The sequence below is a fragment of the Eschscholzia californica genome, unplaced genomic scaffold (assembly GCF_041429995.1).
Source record: "Eschscholzia californica isolate CP2 unplaced genomic scaffold, dmEscCali1.0.p SCAF_1, whole genome shotgun sequence".
Lineage (NCBI taxonomy): Eukaryota > Viridiplantae > Streptophyta > Magnoliopsida > Ranunculales > Papaveraceae > Eschscholzia > Eschscholzia californica.
In genome coordinates this window covers 36,349,211-36,367,172 of record NW_028238198.1, presented here as the reverse complement: position 1 = coordinate 36,367,172, position 17,962 = coordinate 36,349,211, and the positions used below count along the sequence as shown (strand labels likewise).

At 33.6% G+C, this 17,962-nt stretch overlaps 2 protein-coding genes across 3 annotated transcripts; one reads left to right on the top strand and one right to left on the bottom strand.

The window, feature by feature from the left end:
* Window positions 1-589: 589 nt before the first annotated feature.
* On the bottom strand, window positions 590-2,460 carry LOC147566470 (NAC domain-containing protein JA2L-like). The gene is made up of 3 exons (XM_086652973.1): window positions 1,736-2,460; window positions 1,305-1,588; window positions 590-1,197 (listed from the first exon to the last, which is right to left on the bottom strand). Exons 1-3 carry the CDS (start codon window positions 1,884-1,886, stop codon window positions 868-870), a joined length of 765 nt encoding a protein of 254 aa, XP_086509099.1. The 5' UTR covers window positions 1,887-2,460; the 3' UTR covers window positions 590-867.
* Window positions 1,690-5,420, top strand: LOC147566469 (uncharacterized). Of its 2 annotated transcripts, XM_086652974.1 has the most exons (6): window positions 1,690-2,348; window positions 2,763-3,000; window positions 3,240-3,470; window positions 3,817-4,108; window positions 4,697-4,856; window positions 5,097-5,420. In XM_086652974.1, exons 2-5 carry the CDS (start codon window positions 2,903-2,905, stop codon window positions 4,730-4,732), a joined length of 657 nt encoding a protein of 218 aa, XP_086509100.1. In that variant the 5' UTR covers window positions 1,690-2,348; window positions 2,763-2,902; the 3' UTR covers window positions 4,733-4,856; window positions 5,097-5,420. The 2 variants fall into 2 exon arrangements, with proteins under 2 accessions (XP_086509100.1, XP_086509101.1); XM_086652975.1 differs by lacking the exons at window positions 1,690-2,348; window positions 2,763-3,000; window positions 3,817-4,108 and having other exon boundaries at window positions 3,268-3,470.
* The last annotated feature ends 12,542 nt before the right edge of the window (window positions 5,421-17,962 follow it).

Here is a 17,962-nt window from a genome sequence, read left to right as displayed (position 1 = left end):
ATGCCGTTGGAAACAAACAGATCACTCTTTTTCACATTTTTTGTACATAGCACGAAAGCTTCTGGATTAATATTCATGCCAATACCAGGCATAAGATTTGGGTACAATATACGTTACCTTAACTACTTGAACTGTAATTTCATGTATTTTTCCAATACTAGCCAAATCAATGAATGAGTAAACGAAATTGAATCAAACAATCGGAAATATACACCAACAAATTAACAATTTTGCCTGTACAAACATAAAAATGTAGCACGCCAGATACGAACATGAATTAGTATGTATACTACTCAAACAATCACATGACCGAAAAATTATATTTGTATAAAATCTACTCATACAAAAATAGCAAATATAAAAAAAGAGATACCACAATATAATTTAGTACATGCACCTATAACTGCAAATGTCCACTCAACATGTAACACAATATTTTCACAATAATACCCTGATTCTTTATTTTTTATGTATAATACCCTGATTCTAGATGGCAAAATTCAACAAAATACTAATTCTAAAATACAAGAAAAACACTTGTGGGCATAAACTTTATCCACACCAAGAAGCATACAAACATAAAATGGAGCACAATTTTTTATAAACTTAGTAATGTATTCAAATAGTGCCACATACATTACATTTTTTTTGTTTATTATATAAAAGCACTGAACGAGATAACTTTAGGGCTGCCTACATACCAATGAGGGGGTCAGACTAAACTGACTTCAACTGGATCAAGTGCAATGTAGTTCTCCTAAATACATTAACTCTACTTCTAACCAAATCCTATACCAGTCTTTTATTAATCGGCCTTTACGTATAATTCTTCAAATGACTACTAAATTAAGAGGACTAGTTTTACACCTAGACTTGCTTTAGTGTTTCGTCCAGCTCGCTCCACATATCAAGATCTTCAGCTTCCTCTTCCTCCTTAGCGTCTTCGAGCTCCATCCACAATTCGTCTTTCTTTTCTTCTTTCCCCTCGTCTATTGTTTCTTTTTCCATCAATTCAGGTTTCGTTGTCATCAGTTCTTGATGGTTTATTGGCATTCTTTCGATTGTGTAGGGTAGAGCTTGTGGCAATGATGAAACTGAGAGATCGTTGTGGTTGATGGCATTTTTCTTTATTGACATTGAGATCTTTGATGTACTATGTTTGTTGATGTGAATTCTGCATACAGCCCATTCATCGAACTGCAATTAAAGTTAATCAATCAAGTTAATTAATTAAAAAACAACTAAATGTAAAACAGATTGAAGCAGTAACATTATGACGAGTTAGTTTTTCTTTACATACGTACCTTAGAGGTGGTGGTTGTAGTAGTTAGGACGTATTCATGCATAATGAAATCTGTTTTAGTAGATTTCAAAGAATTTCCATTGAAGTAAACCAAAGTGTTTTTCGTTCCGATTTCTATTTTATCTTCGCCTTTATCTTTTCTGCATCTGATAAGTTGGCTTGCCGTTGTTGCCCTCCAATACCCGCCTGGAGTGTAACGGTTAGGTCGGGTTTCATTTTCAGATCTCCGTACTCTTTTAGTAAAGAAGAACCAATCTCCGTTTTCTTCCGAAGTCTTGTAACAATCTATAACATATAATTAACCGTGTTAACAACCATAAATAATACATATATACATATACATATACACAAATACATATACATATATTTGTATATACATAAAGAGCATTATTAAAGAAATTTTAATATAAATATAATGAAAGAAGAACTAACCAGGGAGAATATGGGCGGGAATATCATAGAGACTAATTGTTTGAATATTGCAGCAAAGAGGTAGACTATTAATTTTGTTTGTGAGGAAATAAAGCAATTCTCCATCAGTTGGTTTAAACTTAAAGCACGGTGGTATATAGTAAGAATCCATTTGAGAAAAGTGATTGAAGATTTCAAGGAAGGGAGGTGATACTTTAACTAAGTGGTAAGAAAGCAGAGAATGAAATATTTGTAATGAAATTGATTAGAGAGAGAGAGAGAGAGTTAAAGAAGGTTGATATTTAGAAAGAAAGCAAAGAGTTAGGGACTTGGGGGAGAGTGAAAGAGGAATTGATATTTATAAAGAAACCACCGACTGAAGTAATTTGTAAGAAAGTAGGATTGTATGAAAGAGAGAATATCGGGATTAATACTACTATTAATAGAAACATGGTAGGAAATGTTAGGGGAAAAAAACCCTAATAATGCTCCGTCTGTACCAGTTTATGGGTTTGATGATAAAGAGGAAATGAAACAAGAGATGGATGAAATGGTTGATATAATTAGGGTTTTGAGACAGAAATTACCAATTCAAGATTGATTGATGAGATTAAAGGTCGTCAAGAATTGCTTTGCTGGGAATGAAATGGTAGAAGTAAATTATTCATCACTTAAGTTGTGAAAGACAAAAGGTACCTTCAAATATTCTATTTTTCTTTGTTTTTGATAATAGCTTTGACAATGCTAAAAGTTTCAAAAACATCTAGTATATTGATATCTAACTAGGAGAGCATAGTAATAAGTACGAGCCGGTGATTATTAATACAACACGTTGATAAGCGTTTCACTGTAAAATAATTGGGCAACTAGTATAGATTTCATTTATCCTGTATAGTACTTGGACACCAGAGTCCAAGAGGAACTATTGTGACATGTTTCTTCAATCCTCACGTTGCGTCTATAAGCCAATTACGTATCTCTATTTTAGTTGGGAGTGGAAAATATGTGACCGTTGGGCCTAGCTCTGATGCCATATTACGTTTGTGAGTATCCAAATTCAACCCTACTTGAGTATTTGGTAATGGACGAGGAGGTCCTAGATCTTATACACTTCGTCACGAGCCTTACAATTGTTCTGAATGTGTTAGACCTATTGACCATGGTGCAAATGGATTGTCTCACTCTGGAATGATCTTGGTTGGTAGTAAGTATACTGAAATACCTAAAACAGATTTACTAAATTTCATCTCTTCTGGGGAAGCTCATTCTGATGCACTCCTCATAAGGTGAAATTAATCCCACATTTCTTCTGCATTGTATATTATTGAAATATCTAAGGTTCCATAGACCTTTGCGACCAGATCTTTGAGAGACCTAGTTGGATGCCCTTTACCTTTGATAAATGACAACGGAACACCAACTCTTCATATCTATTGTAATGATAATATGATTCTGAGCTAGATATTAAAAAGGCAGAGACTTTTCAAACCTTCTTTTTGTTAACTTTTCTTTTGTTATTTGTCAGACACAATGAATTTGAGGATGGAAACCATTACTATCGTTTCCTTGAGCAAGAAACATTCATCCCAAGATGCTTTAACTTCAGGGGATCGACGAATGACTGCAAGCCAAAATCTGCAGTTGTTCTGGGCAAAAAGCTCACCAATCTGATGTTTGCCATCCTCGAATCATATGCATCTGAGGACAGGCGTCACCTCGACTATACGAGCATCAGCAACAGCGAGGAATTCCGGAGGTAGTTTCCAATTTCTGTTTTACAAGCTCACCCATCTCTCAAATTCGAACTCATAAAACATTTTGATCTCTTTTAATTACTGTTCGTTTGTTTGTTTTCATTCCTCTTCTTTTAGAATCTGGGTATCTGAATCGTACTCATCCACAGACTTGTCGGAAAATAAACAATAATTTTAGTAAGAGTTAAATATTTATCTTTCAATGCAGATTAAGAATGTGACTGAAATGGGTTCAAACTACTGATTGTGAATATGATCTTCGAGTTTTTCTTTTTAAATTTTTATTGCACCTTCCCTATTACTCGCGAAAACGTAGAACTTGATCCCTTATTTGATTTATGCACGTAGATACGTAAATATGACTAAAGATCTGCAACGAGTCGACATCTTAGCGCTCGCGAACGATGATAAACTCACATTTTTCATGAACATGTACAATGGCATGGTAATCCATGCAGTGGCAAGGGTAGGACGTCCAGAAGGAGTTATTGACAGGAAAGCCTTCTATGGGGATTTCCAGTATCTAATAGGAGGCTATCCTTACTCCCTTAATATCATTAAGAATGGAATCCTTCGATCTAATCGGGGACGACCTCTGTCTTGGACAAAGGCGGTTGGAGCTGGTGATGAGAGTTTGAAGGCACCAATCAAATTATTTCCTCTTTTTTTCCCCAAGAATCCTATGGATGTTTATTTGATTACCATCATGCCAATGTTGGATACTGCTTGCTCTACAAGTACAAACTCGTAGGTAAAAATAACAAAATTACCTGCATACCAGACATAAGAGTTAGGGTTCAACGAGATCATCTAACCAGGAGGTCTAAATCTTAACAGATTAAACTGAAATTGCAGTTTATACTATCGGAAATTGACTAGTTAAAATGTTAAAGATTTTGAGTTTTATGAAGATAGAATTGCTTTAGTAACTTCATTCTTTATGCATCACTGAAGCTATATATTGTCTTGGAATAGAGTTCAAACTTCTCCTGGCCTAGAGTAGCCCAAAATCCACCTTCATATTATTGCCTAATGAGAATTGCATCTTACCACTTTTTACCCCAATGGATCAGAAATCACATTTTATTTAGTTGTGAATTTCAAGCCGTGTGATCTTGTTGAGCTAAAGCAGATTTTGAGCCTTAATCAGTGAGAACAATTATCTTCATTTCTTTATAGTAATTTCAAATTACTGACAATATAGATGAGAATGGTTCAAATTTTTCAGGATTATGCAATGGGACAAGATCAAGCCCAAAAGTGAGATTTTTCTCCGGACAAGTTATTGAAGCGGAGTTAAGATCAGTAGCAAGAGAGTTCTTCCAAGATGATGGACTAATTGTCGATATTGCAAAGAGAACAGTATATGTCTCTGGGGTCATCAAATGGTAAGTTTTAATAAACTTTTTCTTCTCTAAACTTCAACTGCGTCAATTATATCGATAACAATATTGGGGATATGGCCGTTATAATTACCGACAGCTTTTTAGTAATGAGCTTCTACCATTATTATTATTCGAATCCGATGTTCTTGTCAAAACATCCATAACCTTAGCTTTTCCTTTCCAATAATATTTTCCCTAAATTGTTGGGAATAATTTTTTCTATTTTCAAATGTTTTGTTGCAGGTTCATGATAGATTTTGCTCATGAAAGAGAATTACTTAACTGGGTAATTGAGTACTTGGATTCAAGTAAAGCTGGATCTTTGGCCCATCTTCTGAACGAAGAAGGCCCAATTAGTGTTGTTTATCAGAGTCATAACTTGTCGTTGAACTCCTAAAAGTTCAAGAAAAAACGGATACTTCAACTTTCAAACACAAGCAAAAGCTTTAAAATTATATCTAGAAAAGTTGAGTCTAAATTATTATGGTAAGTGTAAATAGACAATTTTGTGTATAACTGAAATTGTGTGACAATTTTTGGATAAATTTGTGCTTAGTTCTAGCTAAACAAGATAAATGTGTTATAAATCCAAGGGTTTTAGTCATTTGAGTCAAAATAATAGTCAAAATTGGTAAAAATCAACAAATATTCTTTAAAGTACTCTATTTTGTAACTATGTACTTCATTTTTTTTTTTAAAACTTCAATTTTTTCTTTAAATTTTAAACTTCAAGATAAATATTATTTTCTTAACTATAACTCAATATTAGTCACAATGTCCTTTTTTTTTAGGATTTTTGAGTCAACAGTCCAAAATCTGGGGGTAAACCCAAAAAAATCCACTCTTGCCCAAAAATTAGTTGCAGGTCCAAATGTCAGTTTTTTTTTATTCCCCTCTTGCCCTTGGACGGGACATGCTGACGTTTTCCTGGAAAAAAAAAATGTCTGGTAAATAAAATAATTTACCAGTACACGAAAAATTCAAAGTTTCAAAATTTTTTGAAAATTTGAAACGAAGTTTCAAATTCCCGCCCAGCAAACCATCTCTTCCTGGTAAATAAAATAATTTCTCGTACACAAAAAATTCCAATTTTCAAATTTTTATTGAAATTTTCAAACGAAATATTTTTTTCGAAATTTTAAAATTTTCAAACGAAATTTCATATTCCCGGGCAAATTTTCAAATTTTTTTGAAAATTTTAAATTCCCGCCCAGCAAAAGTGTCTAGAACAGAAAAAAATTTCCAGTAAATAAAATAATTTCCCGGTCACAAAATTTTTTTTTCGAAGTTTTGAAATTTTCAAACGAAATTTCAAATTCCCGCCCAAATTTTCAAATTTTTTTTACGAAATTTCAAATTCCCGCCCAGCAAAAATGCCTAGTACAGAAAAAAAATTCCAGTAAATAAAATAATTTCCCGAAAAAAATTTCGTTTCCCGGGAATTTTTCGGTGGTTGTTCCGTAATTTTCTGAACAGTACAGATTCTGATGGACGGGTTGTTAGATTATTTTTCAGAAAAAAAATCGTTTCCCGAGAATTTTCGATGGCATGAACGGTAAATACTTTATTTTCTAAGGGCCCTTTACGTAATTTTGACCCCCCAAACTGACACATTGGACCTCCCTTTCATTTTTAGGCAACTTTGGGTGGGATTTTCATTTTGGCCCCCTTTTTGGACCAATGGCCCAACCCCTCTTTTTTTTATGAAGTCACAATGTCCTTGATTTAGGCACGGCATGGGTCTACCAGTTCCTCCATCTAGCCAATATAGGTGCCAAACATCTCCTACCATTATGCAAGAAAAGGTGTTTTGCTATAACTTTTTCTAAAGTCTAGTTAAGAAATGGATTTTTGAGCCAACAATCCAAATAATGGAGGGTAAATTAGAGCCCAAACCATTTTTGTCAAAAAATAAGTTTTCAGTCTAAATGTCAGTGACAGCTCATTGTTTCCTGGTTTTTATTTTTTTCCTCCCCCTCTTGCGCTTGGACTGGAAATTCTGGCGTTTTCTGACAATCTAACGCGGGAAAGTACATTTTTTTGAAAATTCAAAATTTTTGCCCAAAATTTTAGGATCTCGTCCGGCAAACTCTCTCTTCTCGTTTTTTTTTTCTCTCTAAAACCTTAAGAAAACCATGGATGTTGATTATCTTCCTCTCTCACAAAACTAATCTTCCTCTCTCTCTCTCTCTTTCTCTAATTCTTTTTTTGAAATTTTTCCTCTCTCTCTCTCTCTTTCTCTAATTCTTTTTTTGAAATTTTTCCTCTCTCTCTCTCTCTAAACAAATCTTCCGAAGTTGATTATCTTCTTCCCCTCTCTCTTTCTAAAAGCTTATCAACTTCTAATATCTCTCTCTCTCTCTCTAAATTTTTCCTCTCTCTATACAAATATTTTGAAATCGGTTACATTTTTACCCTCTCTATCTTTTTGAAAGATTATCGACTTCTGGAAATCTATCTTTTTCATTAAAAATCTTTATCCAAATAAATACATCTAGAAAGATTTAAAAACAAATTTTCCTATACTTTCTTCCCAAAGAGTGTTTATTACATAACCAAACAACTGGTACATAAAACAATTCCCGGTACACAAGAAAACTCCCACTTCAAAAGTGTCTCGTACATAACCAAATAGCTGGTACACAAAACAATTTCCGGTAAACAAGAAAATTCTCAGTACAAAAGTATCTAGTACACAAGAAAATTTTCAGTAAATAAAGTAATTTCTGGTAAACAAAGAAATTCCCAGTACGAAAGTGTCTAGTATACAAAAAAAATTCCCAGTAAATAAAACAACTTCCGCTAAACAAGAAAATTTCCTGTACGAAAATGTCTAGTACACAAGAAAATTCCCAGTAAATCAAACAATTTCCTTATACAAATCAATGGAAAACTACCAAAAATAAAAAAAATTTAAATCTAAAGAGATAAGAAATAAATCTGGAAAAAAGAACGAAAGTTGTTGAGATTGGAGATATAAATTTGTTGAAATTAGAGAGAAAAATATGTGTGGGAGAAAATAAGATAAGGATAAAAATCTGGAAAAAAAACGAAAATGGCAAGTTGGTAATTTTTGTAATGGCAATTCTGTAAATTCGGGGGAAGTAAATGGTTTGATGGCAGGTGCGTCAGACTATTTTTTTTTTTAAATCGCGTTTCCCGGAATTTTTTCGGTGGCAATTCCGTAATTTTGTGGAAAGTGCAAAATCTAATGGAAGGGTTGTCAGGTTATTTTCCAGAAAATTTCTTGTTTTCCGAGAATTCTTCGATGGCAATTTCGTAAATTTCAAAAAAGAGAAGGGTGTTTCGGAAATTTCATCTCCTCTGACGATTTGCACCTGCTTTACATTTTTCGGCATTAATGGATTGGGCTCTTATTTTGGGCCCAATTTTGGGCCATTCGTCCAATCCCCCTTAAGAAATGTGCGTCTTCGAGTAGTTCGTTTCTTTGTTTGTGTAGGGAAATTTAGCGATACCTCCACCTCAAATGTCCAATTAGCGATATCTCCTTTTTTAATTGGATATTAGTGAAATCGCAACTTTTTACACTTAAAAATACAAAAATAACCCCGCATTTGTTATTATCTTTTTTCTCTCATATGAGTACGGCAGACATTACTCTTTAGCTTCGGTCTTTCCATAAATTTTCTATCTAATTTGTAAATTCACAGTCTACATAACACTCTAACTTCGGTCTATCCATGAATTTTTCTATCTACTTTACAAGTTCAATTAATAATTTCTCTTCTAACATTTTAAGTTTTTTGCTCAATTCATAACTTCACTTTGCATTTGTATTTTTTGAATGTATACGAGTTATAATTAATAGAACCAATAGGACGAAAGCTCCCATAGCAACTTTTTGGAGTTCATCAACTGCTAGGTAAATTCATTCGTGTAATTTTTGTTTGGCGATTTATCTACTTTTTTTTTAGTTTCAACTATTTGAGTTGTTTCGTCAATCAACATTTCAATACGATTAGGAGACCAGCAAGGTGAAAAGACTATTCCTGGTAAATCACGAATTCGTTAACTATTAGAGTACTTGCTTCAAATATAGCTTTGCAGTCAATTTGTGAGATTATTTAATGACTGATAAATGCGCTGTCATTAAATGACTTATAAGTGCAAAATTATATTAATAGACCGAACAAACAAGAAGATAGAGGAAAACAAAAGAACACAGCTTAACCCACATCAACATAAAGTGCAAAAATCAGACAGTTATTTAGTTTCGGTAGGTTTATATGATTCCTAACATGTCCCTAGGACGCAAGAGGCCAAGAGCTAAGTAGTTTTAGTAATATCTTGTACTTCCAAGATTGAAGAACCTTAGGAGCAACTCCTGGAGTCTTTTGACCACTAGGTATCTTATTCAATAACTATGTTGTGCCTGAATCATATGCCCTAGTCAGGCACAATCAGTATGCCGTTGGAAATCAAACGAAACACTCTTTTTTTATCTTTTTTGTACTTAGCACGAAAGCTTCTGAATTAATATTAATGCCCATACCAGGCATAAGATTTGGGTACAATATACATTATCCTAACTACTTGAACTGTAAATTCATGTGCATTTTCAAAACAATAGCCAATACCAATGAATCAGTAAACGAAATTGAATCAATCAATCGGAAATATACACCAACAAATTAACAATTCTTGCATGTACAAACATAAAAATGTAGCACGCCAGATACGAAATGAATTATTATTTATACTAAAACAATCACATGACCGAAAAATTATATTTGTATAAAATTTACTCATACGGAAATAGCAAATACAAAAAAAAAGAGATACCACAATATAATTCAGTACATGCACCTATAACCACAAATATGCACTCAATTATAACACAATAGTTTCACAATAATAATTCTAAAATACAGCAAAAACACTTGTGCGCATAAACGTTATTCACAAAAAAAAGCATAAAAACATAAAATGGAACAACATAAACTTTATGCACACAAATAAGCATACAAACATTAAATGGAACACAATTTTGTATAAACTTAGAAATGTATATACCTTACTCAGACAGTGCCACATACTTCACACCCAAATACTAATTTTGTATACCCTATTCATCCAGCTACATTCTAATTGTATAATTTACACAAAAATACTATTCCAATACATACTAGTCATGGAAACATAACCAAACATACAAATGTGATTAACACAAAACACCATTAGTCTTAGTTCAAAACCATAACTAGAAAAATTGATCATTCATTTCAGTGAGCGAAATTGAATCGAACAGTAAAAGACTACAAAAAATAAAGGGCAAATAATCTAGACATGCAAGTTCAGTAACTACTAACCCAAAAACACAACCACCCAAGAAACCCACCAAAAGATATAAAAACGAAGCACACCCAAGAAATAATTACAAAAGATAACGAAAGATTATTTTTGTAAGGGAAGTTTTACATGCAATGCCCAAACTTGTTAAAGGTAATGTGTTTTTCAACCAAGACTTGGTCAAAACAAGTTGACCAAATATGGATAGAGGCGATTCGAGGGTGTTTATCACCCACTTTTTCTTTGTCTCTCCCTCCGGGAAAAAGTCGTCGGAACTAAATTTCTTCCTTCTCTCTACTCTCTCTCTCTCTCTGGCAAAGGGGCTCCCTCCACTTACTGGAGAGATACGAGAAGTAGGATGAACTTTTTTAGTTAAGGTTGTCGGACGGAGTTGGTGGCGACGACCTAATGGTGTCAATTGTGTCGTCAGGTCAAACTCAAATGGACATTGCCTCTAACAAAAACATCTTATAACAGGGATTGTCTTTAATTGCCTTTAACAAGTTTGGGCATTGCCTATAAAACTTCCTTTAAACTCATCTAATATAAAACACCAAAAGACGAATTCCCTACATGCTCTCACAAACACAAAAGATGCACTCAATAATATATACACAATATACATAATACATCAAGATACACCAAAACACTCGCACACATAATTTTGGTGCACACAGAGAAGTATACAAACATAAAATAGAGCATACCAACTTAATATCATCGTATATATACTACTCAAACATTTGCATAGTTCCAACCAAATACTAATTTCGAGACATACTAATCATGGAAACACCAAAATGTTGAATGGATATGTACTATTAGAAGACCCAATAATAAAAAAGTAGTTCACATCCACAAAAGACTAATTGTAAAATACACCAAATAACTCCATACATGATACTCAAGTGTACAATCAAAACACTAAACACGATGAAACAGTCCAAAATACTAAATACCACACACAAATTAGTCCAAAATATTAATCTCATAAATGGAATACTAAAATAATCACCAAGTCTAAAATAATCACAAACAAACTAACAAATTTTGTATGTTACTCTGTATACTCGCAAGCATCATTCAAATGTATTGCGCACCAGCAATACTAAATTTTATATTCAAGCAATCATACAAAATTCACACATAAATACCAAATAAAAACATACAGATACAGAAATACCTATATAAAATATTAATATTTCAGCAATCCATTCACAGAAACACCTTAACGTTGTTACTAAGCAAAACCATACAAATAGTCAAATACTAAGCACATAAATAATAATAATAATAAGTAAATACACACTACGAAAGTAATTTAACGTAATCAAATAGAGAAAAGATTGCCACCAGAAAAAGATGAAACAGAAGAGAAAAGGAGTGATATCACCAGCTTAGTGCCTTGGTGAATGAAATTGTAGTCTTAAGCTTAGGAACCAGAACATACCAAGGTACCAACTTCTGACTGAAGGTAAAACCTAAAGTATCTGAAATAAAACAAGTTCTTAACTTGTTCAGAAGAATACCAACAATTCTAAGATTGTATATGTCAATACTTATTTCATCCCAAATCTATAAAAGTGAGTATTTTCCACGATGAAGAGTATAATTAGAATGAAATTTAGGAGTCTCAGCATAGCTGGTTCTTATAGTCTGTTCGGATTTATCATTTTGGTTGCAACTTACCTTTCAAACCACAAGTAAAGTTACTGCTTCGAAAAAGTAGGAACTTGGTTTAGGTTTGCATCACAGAACTAAATAGATTTCATGACGGAAGTGCAAGAATATTGTTTAAGAGTAAAAGTGAAATATAATGTACCTGAATATCTTCCTTTCTGACTGTTCCAATGCATGTTTTCTGCTATGGACTTCACTACATTGCATTACATGTTCTGGATTTCGGTTTTAGAGCAATTCATGCATGTCCGTGAATCCATGGGTTTCACCAACAAAAGGATCTTTAGACATCGTAAGTCATACCTATGGTTTAACGGATACATTGAGCTAGCAGTGTGAGTTTGAAGCTCATATGACATAAGGGACTACAAAACCCTCGCTCCTATAACAATAAAGTTAAGTGAAGAGAACTGCTGATTTTCTAAAACCAATGTACCCAAGCAAGAAAAGGGAACAATATTGTAGTCCTATTTTGAGCATGTTGCAAGTATCATAAACAAGAGAAATTGAAGTCCTTTTTTTTCCTTAAGAAGGTACAATTCTATTCATATTGTTACAGCAACAATGAAAAAGATTACTATCATAAATAAGGCAAGAAGTAATATTACGTAAGAACCATGACATCCCAATTAACAACTAAGTCTGAGAGTGGGGTGGTTTTGTGCCAAGAGTCATTGATGCTCAAATAATGGAGATTCTCTGATTTCTTTCATTCCAAAGGCTCCATAAGATGAGAGAAGTTGCAAACTTAAGGAAGCTTTTCATATCCTATAAGATTGGTGGAAGGATGGAATTGACTTGTTACTAGTAAGATATAGCCAAATTTGTTAAGAATAGGCACAAGAGATGCAAAGATGTTCTTCTGTTTCTTCTTGGCCTTCACACAAAATACATCTATACAAAAGGGAGAAACTTTTTCTTCTCAAAGAATCACAAGCGAGGAGAATGTTGAGATGGGAAACCCATATATGATTAGAGATTTTCATGTAAGATTTGTTGAGAATGACTAAGTACTCTTGCCAAAGTTATTCTTGTATGAATTTGGTAATCGTTCCACTACTCAAGGTTTATGGTATAACTATTTGAAATATCACCACCCCTCTTTAAAGTCAATATATTCATCTAAAAGTTGCTCTCTAGAATGTCCACTACCATTGTTCATGGGTTACTTAATCAACCAAGTCACCCTTTCGTGCAACGACTAGTTCTAAGAACCACGCATATAGATCTTAATTACGCAAAGAAAAATTAAGGAAACGTTCTTAGGGTATAATATATATTATCTTAGAAGGGGTTTTTCAATGTGAAGGTTTCTTTCACCATCAAATCATTCAGCGAAGAAAAATGCCCTTAACCACCCTCACATTATCCACCTTTAAGATAGTCATGACTGCAAAAGATAAACTCAAGAATGACACTAGCTTAATTGAGTTGGTCTATTTGCTAGTGTACATGTTTGCCCTTTTTCTCAACATGCATCGAGAATAGTATTCTTTTATTATGCTGGATATATTAAATGTGCTTAGAATTGTTTTATTGACCAGAAAAAGTTTATCCCTCAAAATATTGATGAAGTCGGTTTATTTGTCCGACCCTTAAAAAGGTAAAAAACCTTATTAAATTTGGAAGACTTGTTTAACAGTTATAAGCTTAACAAGGCCGAAAGTTTAGAAAATCATGAAAACCTACAACTAAGCATAGATAGAATTCCCGCGTGCAAGAAGAAGAGAAGTTTTGGAAAGAAAATAAGATAAATACCGATGCTTGCGTATTTGAGAAGTTGGGACCCACCTGAAACGCTGAAACACCTCTCGTGAGATATGTTATTTACTTCTTTCCATTATCCAACCACATGTTTACCTACAATAGACATTCAAATGGTTAGGAGGGATTATAATGTAAGAAGCAGATTCCTTAACACATCAGTAAGTTTAGGGGAGAGAAAACCAAAACAATGGAAAAACTGTCTATATTTTTACTGAGTTGTAAGAGATCTTGTTGGGCCTCCAGGTTGTCCGTGACAAATAATCCTTCCAAAGTTATTCATCCAGAAATGTTCAAGTTCCCTGATGATTAAGTTTTTTTGGGGGTTAACTAATCCACCAAATCAGTCTTTCACGCAACAACTAGTTCTGAGACAAGCATAACGAACTAGTCTGTGAGGTTGTTTCTAAGGGTGACACTACTTCATTAGATTCAATATCTCAGCGATATCACTCGGCTATTAGAAGACCTGCTTCAAATATGGTTTGCAATATAAAGGTAGCACACGAAAAATAATTCTAAATTTAACATAAAAAACTGTTAAAACGAATTGCCAATGATCGTTTATATGCGTGTTTGTATATTAGGGCAGTATTCATATCCTGAAGCCTATAATCACATTTTAGTTATTTGCAGGAACATTAGAGAGCCCCATTAACATTAGCGACATAAGATCCTTCTACAATGCATCTTGGAAGAGTATACAAGAGCCTATTCTACTAAGTGATATGTGCCATTTAGCACCCGAAACTAATTATTCCTTCAAATTGACCCAATGGCAACCAATAAGGTAAGTCGACTCGGTCCCATTTAGTTTCTGTATTTCTGAAATGTCTTCAGGAGACAAGAGTTAAGCGGTTTAGACATTATCGTGAAGAAATTTCAGGAAGCCTATGAATACTATGTGGCTAAGTCATTGTACTATTTTTTTTGTGCATATTTTGAGAATATGATTCAGCAGCAATATAGTTTCCTCTCTTTGTTATTAAACAGTTATTATCTAATCGAAATTATAAATTCTATCCAGATATTTAGTATCACTAGAACGATACTGCGAAATATCAATAACTTGCAATTTTGAACACGTACTATTGTTTAGACGAATTTGTGTTTGTGTTTCTTTTTTCTTATTTGCAAGATAATTTGAGAGACTTGAAACCACGAACAACACAAAGATCTTTCAGCAAAGCATATAGGAAGATTAAACAAGTACCTGGTAATATAGCATTCCTTCCTCAGTGGAAAGAAAATGAGTCTCTGAGTTTGGTTCAAATCCTCAAAGCTTGATTAGACAACTCATTACGACAGAGTATTGCCTGATCAGTTCGGAGTATATGGCGCATTAACCCACACAGGCTTGTTAATTACAAAATCAAATAAGCATCTTCGTACACCATAGGTGTAAAAATTCAACCAGAAAAGTAAACCTACACTAGCTTGTATTATAATTCCTGGTCTGTTCCAACTCCATCTCAAATGAACCCCCATCTTGGTGTCATATCTTGAGGTATGAAGTAAAATAAGTATCGTTAAACATCACAGATATAACTGAAAATGTAAACCAATTGCCAGTAATTATTGGCAAAAAACCAATGCCAACCATTTTTACCCGTACTCAAAAAAAAAAAAACCATTTATACCCACAATTGTTAGTAGAATATGCGCTGCCAAAAGAAACTTACCAAAATCACAAAATTAACAAAAGGAAAAGGAACAAGAGAGTTCAATGAATAAGTAAGTCTTCCCACACAACAGAAGCAGTCAGTGTCAGAACTAATTAGTCTTTCAAGATCTCACTACCAGAATCATTCCCACATTACTTGGTATCCCACCGACATATACCACATTACTTGGAACCCCATTGTCATATCAATCCCACATTACTTGGTATCCCACTGTCATATCAATCCCCCATTACTTGGTATCCCACTGTCATATCAATCCCACGTTACTTGGTATTCAACTGTTATACCATTGACCACCAAGGCACCAATCATATGATCTCGAAAAAATACCACCTATCATGGTTGTATACACTGTACAGTGAAATATTTTTTTTGAAAATTTAAATGTATACACTGTACAATGAAATATGAAAAGACAATCAAAACTTCTGGAATGTTGTTCGAAGCAAATGTATATTCGAAACAAAAGTAAGAAAAGAAAAAGAAAATAGTTTGACAAATAGGTAAGTCTCCCCATACGCCATAAATAGCAGTATAATACTCCTCACTACCATCAACGACCAGCTGACCACCAACCACCATTAAAAGTAATATTTCCGAAAAAATCGCATGTATCGTGGTGTTGTGTACACTGTACAACGACATATGCAGAGACTTACACTAAATGTTTAAAATATCATTATCATTGAAAAAGAAGAACAAAAATAAAATAAGTATCTCCATACACCATAGGTGTAAAAGTATAATCACAAAAGTATAACCAACTGCCAGCCATCACTTATACTGTAATTTTTAGTCTGTTCCCACTCCATCTCGAATGAACCCACATTATTTGGTACCACACCTTGATGCATGGAGATACTTACAAAACTTATAAAACTATTATAAAATATAACTTGATAATTAAAAAATAAAGCATCTTCGGACATCACAAATATAACAAAAAACGTAAGCCTGCCAACCTTGATTTTGTGTAAAACCCACAATTGTGAGTAAAAGATGTGAAAATAAAAAAAGTAAGAAAAGAAATAAAAAAACAAAATAAGTTTAACGAGTAGGTAAGTCTCCGCATACACCACATTAAATCAGTATCATATTCCTTACTACCATCAGCAACCAGCCGATCACCAACATTACAAATCATACTCTCGAAAAGATCGTGTATACCAGCAGCCTACACTGTGTGACATGTGCAGAGACTTACACTAAACGTTTAAAATATCATTAACATTGGAAAAGAATAGCAAAAATAAAATAAGCATCTCCATACACCATAGGTGTAAAAGTGTAACCACGAAAGTAAACCAACTGCCCGCCATCACGTCTAATTTCTAGTCTGTTCCGACTCCATCTCGAATGAACCCACATTATTTGGCACCACACCTTGATATATGAAGATACTTACAAAAAAAAAATATAATTTGATAATTAAAAAAAGAAAGCATCTTCGAACATCACAAATATAACAAAAAACGTAAGCCAACTGCCGACCTTGATCTCGTGTAAAACCCACAATTGTGAGTAGAAGATGTGATGTCAAAAGAAACTTACTAAAATCACAAAAGTAAAAAAAGAAAATAAAAACAAAATAGATTCAGAAAAAGGTAAGTCTTTGCATACACCACAAAATATCAGTTTCATATTCCTCACTACCATCAACAACCATCCGACCACCAACATCGTATTCTCGAAATATGCACTGTATTTTGGCATATGCAAAGAGTTACACTAAAACCTTTGAAATAAGAGAAGAACATCCATAGGCACATGTACTTATTTATAATCAAATTATAAATGAGTACCACGATGTATGAAAATATGTAAAAACTTACAAACTAGTAAATATTATAATACTGAAAAAATGACATAAATCTTGGTATTTCGAATATAAAGAGGTAACCATCTGTGTTTTTGAATATTTGGATGCACACCTTTGCAATTAATATAAAGTATTATCAACTGTTGTTTCGAGTATAGCCTACTGCCAACCTCGATATTTCTAAAACAGATTCAGGGTTTAGGTTTACTGCCAACTTTGATCAATTTTTAACCCCCGTTATATATTATTCACAAAAATGGGAAATCCGTAAACCGTGCACAGTTGAAAGAAGCGACAACTATCAGGATCTAAATATGAATGCACAAATGAACTTAGAGATACAAATTACCAGCAATACCACAAACAAAGATCCAATGATAACCCATCTGACTGTCAAGTTCAATACTGGATCGATTTTCTCTTACTGATGTACAAGATTAAGGATCACTATATCAGATCTCAACAAAAAAAGAAACCAGAGTTTCCCTGACGTCGGCGAGTTGTCCAAACTTAAAGATTGCGAATGTTTTATTTGAACCACAAAATTTAGGGTTTCAGTCTCAGAAAATATCGGGAACAAAATCATTGATAAATAAGTTAGGGTTTTTCTTTATCTAGATTTAGAGATCACAGTGCTGCAAGAAAGAGAGAGAGAGAGGGAGAGAGAGAGAGAGAGTGAGAGAGAGAGAGAGAGAGAGAAAGAACTCCGTACAATCTTCTGATGAAGAATCTCGTTCTTGATCTTTATTTTCCGATCTTCCGTTCCCTCTTGCTTCGCGGGTATGGAAGAGATATCTCACAAACGTCTCTATTGTTCTCACGGCTGAGTCCCTTTGTTCCTCTTTTTTGAA